We start from the raw sequence: 2,675 nt of genomic DNA, 5'->3' as shown, positions 1-2,675 counted from the left end.
GGGTGATAAACAAAATCGATTTTCCTTTATTAATAGCAACATAAGATTTATTCCAAAAAGAATATTTCATAAAAATTTAAACATTTAAGTGTTACTAATTTTGTCTTAGAGTGCTCTCAGGTTGAATTTATCTTTTATTCATAACACAAATTACAAAAACATTAAAATATCTGTTTTTTAGCCGAAGAAAGAAGAATCTATTTTTATACAAGAATAAAAGTACTTTAATATTTCCCCCTTCCCAAGTTACATGCGTTTACAATCAAAACGTTTGCTGATATGTATATATAAAGCGTACGTGTGGCAAGCATTAGTCTTCCTCCACAAAATATATTTCATCTCTGCTCGAGAGTCATGAAGTCCAAAAAATTATCAGCAGCATTGTGTATTTTCTTCGTATTAACTGTTATTATAAGTAGTGTTGTTCTCCGTAGCTCCTTTCTTTCTCATGGAACACTCGGAGACAAGTCGAAGGATTATAATGATGACACACATCAGTTTCAAGTGATGCCAATCGTTAACGCAGAGGGTCCCGAGAGCTTTGCTTTTGATGTCAACGGTGAAGGTCCTTACACCGGTGTCTCCGACGGCCGGATTATCAAGTGGAATCAACATCAACGCCGGTGGTCCAACTTCTCCGTCACTACTCCGGACAGGTGCACAAACTTTTCTTTACACACTCTGCTTATTTTTATGATGGAATTATAAAGTTTCTTTTAATTTTCGTTTTTTTTTTAGTTTAGATTTTTTGGGTAATAGAATATAACTGCGCATATGCATGTTAGGAAGTTTTACTTAAATTTGATGACTATTCACATGCACAATACATGTTAGCAAGTTTCTGTGAAAGCACTGTGTCAACCAATCTATATGTTTTAACTTTTAACACTTACGCTCAATAATAGAGTCCAATTATTGATAGTCCACATATCAGGCCCATAGGAATTAAGAAATATATATATATATATATATATTTTAACATGTAATGAATTACATGTTTGCGCAACAGAATTGGTTGCGAAGGCCCGCATAATCACACGGCAACAGAAGACGTCTGTGGACGTCCATTGGGCCTATGTAGCAATAAAAAGACCGGAGATGTTTACATTGCGGATGCCTATATGGGTCTCCTTGTTGTCGGCCCAAATGGCGGCCTAGCAACTAAGCTCACATCAGAAGCCGAGGGTGTTCCGTTTAAATTTACCAACGGTGTGGACATTGATGACACCACTGGGGATGTATATTTTACAGATAGCAGCTCACTTTTTTCACGCAGGTATGTATCTACCTATTTCTGCATGTTATTTAAATTCAATAACCTGGTTTATTAAATAATTAACTATAGCAGAAGTTTATATACATAAAGGTAACTGATTTTCCAAGGTTATTCAGGGCCGAAGCTTTACCTAGTATCCCTGCATGCTGTTTCAGCCCCATTTGATTTTTTAAATTTAAGTTAGATGTGAAATGTTATTTTTATGTGTACTTGTTTTCCAGGAATCACAACTTAGTGGTACTTACTGGTGATAAAACTGGTAGATTACTGAAATACAATATTCACACCAAGGAGACGACAGTCATTCTTAAGAATCTTTATTTCCCGAATGGAGTAGCATTGTCCAAGAACAGAGACTTTCTCATTTTTGCTGAGACAAGTACTTGTAGAGTTTTCAGGCTGTGGCTTCAACCATCACAAAAGGCTGGAAAACTTGAATTATTTACGGAACTTCCAGGATACCCCGACAACATTAAGATGAACGATAACGGAGAGTTTTGGGTGGCACTTTGGTCTCGCAAAGTACCAGATTTTTCGGTCTGGCTTCCCTTGAATTCAAGGATCAGAAATGCTGTTCGAATGGTCACTTTTAAGGTTACAAAGTTGCTTTTATATTTATTAAAGTCCAAGGGGTCTGGTGTGGCAGTTAAGTTAAGTGAGAATGGTGAAATAATTCAAATATTTGAGGACAAACGGGGTAAGATATGGAAATATGCAAGTGAAGTGCACGAAAGAGACGGATATTTGTGGATTGGTTCTGTTGTCATGCCTAATGCAGTCGGAATGAAAATATAACTCTGCAATTTATTAATAATTGCATCACTTGTGTTGTGCCTGCGGTGCACATTTAAATTACTCTTCTGAACTATTTAAATTTGGATTTTTTGCAAAAATTCTCAAGTTTTTAAATTTTTATTTTTTTGCAAAAATATGATATAACCTTATATGGTTTATAGTGTAAAATCTGTAATTTTCATTTATTTATTTATTAGATATCATATATTAATTCGTTTAGATAAATATTTCAAATTAGAATATTCTGAAAATTATTTGTGCAAGTTATTTGAGCCGGTAAAATATTTGTTATTTGTGGATAAAAGTGCGAGAATTAATTAAAAAATCAATATCTTCTTAGAGTAGGTAATTGTGTATGTCAAATATTTAATTTTTGAAATTTACTTGAAGATGATGTAAAATTATAAGCAGGAAATTTTATTATATTCTAGTTGGGATTAGGATTTTATGTGTCCATATAAGGATCTTTTTGCAAAATAATAAAAACTCTTACAGGATCGTGAATTCAACAAAAAGATACCGGAGCCTTTCAAATTTATTTTGATTGTTTCTGTATGCTGCTTATCTGTACTGTACCGAAACGTGCCTATCATGTATAGTTCAA

The 2,675-nt window shown here is 33.9% G+C and overlaps 1 protein-coding gene across 1 annotated transcript; it reads left to right on the top strand.

Moving 5' to 3' along the window:
- Positions 1-218: 218 nt before the first annotated feature.
- Positions 219-2,274, top strand: LOC141692423 (protein STRICTOSIDINE SYNTHASE-LIKE 10-like). Its single transcript, XM_074497251.1, has 3 exons — positions 219-656; positions 1,010-1,276; positions 1,498-2,274. Exons 1-3 carry the CDS (start codon positions 355-357, stop codon positions 2,069-2,071), a joined length of 1,143 nt encoding a protein of 380 aa, XP_074353352.1. The 5' UTR covers positions 219-354; the 3' UTR covers positions 2,072-2,274.
- The last annotated feature ends 401 nt before the right edge of the window (positions 2,275-2,675 follow it).

Source organism: Apium graveolens, chromosome 10 (genome assembly GCF_009905375.1).
Source record: "Apium graveolens cultivar Ventura chromosome 10, ASM990537v1, whole genome shotgun sequence".
Classification (NCBI taxonomy): Eukaryota; Viridiplantae; Streptophyta; class Magnoliopsida; order Apiales; family Apiaceae; genus Apium; species Apium graveolens.
The sequence above is the reverse complement of the archived record's forward strand: the minus strand, read 5'-3'. Positions and strand labels throughout refer to the sequence as shown.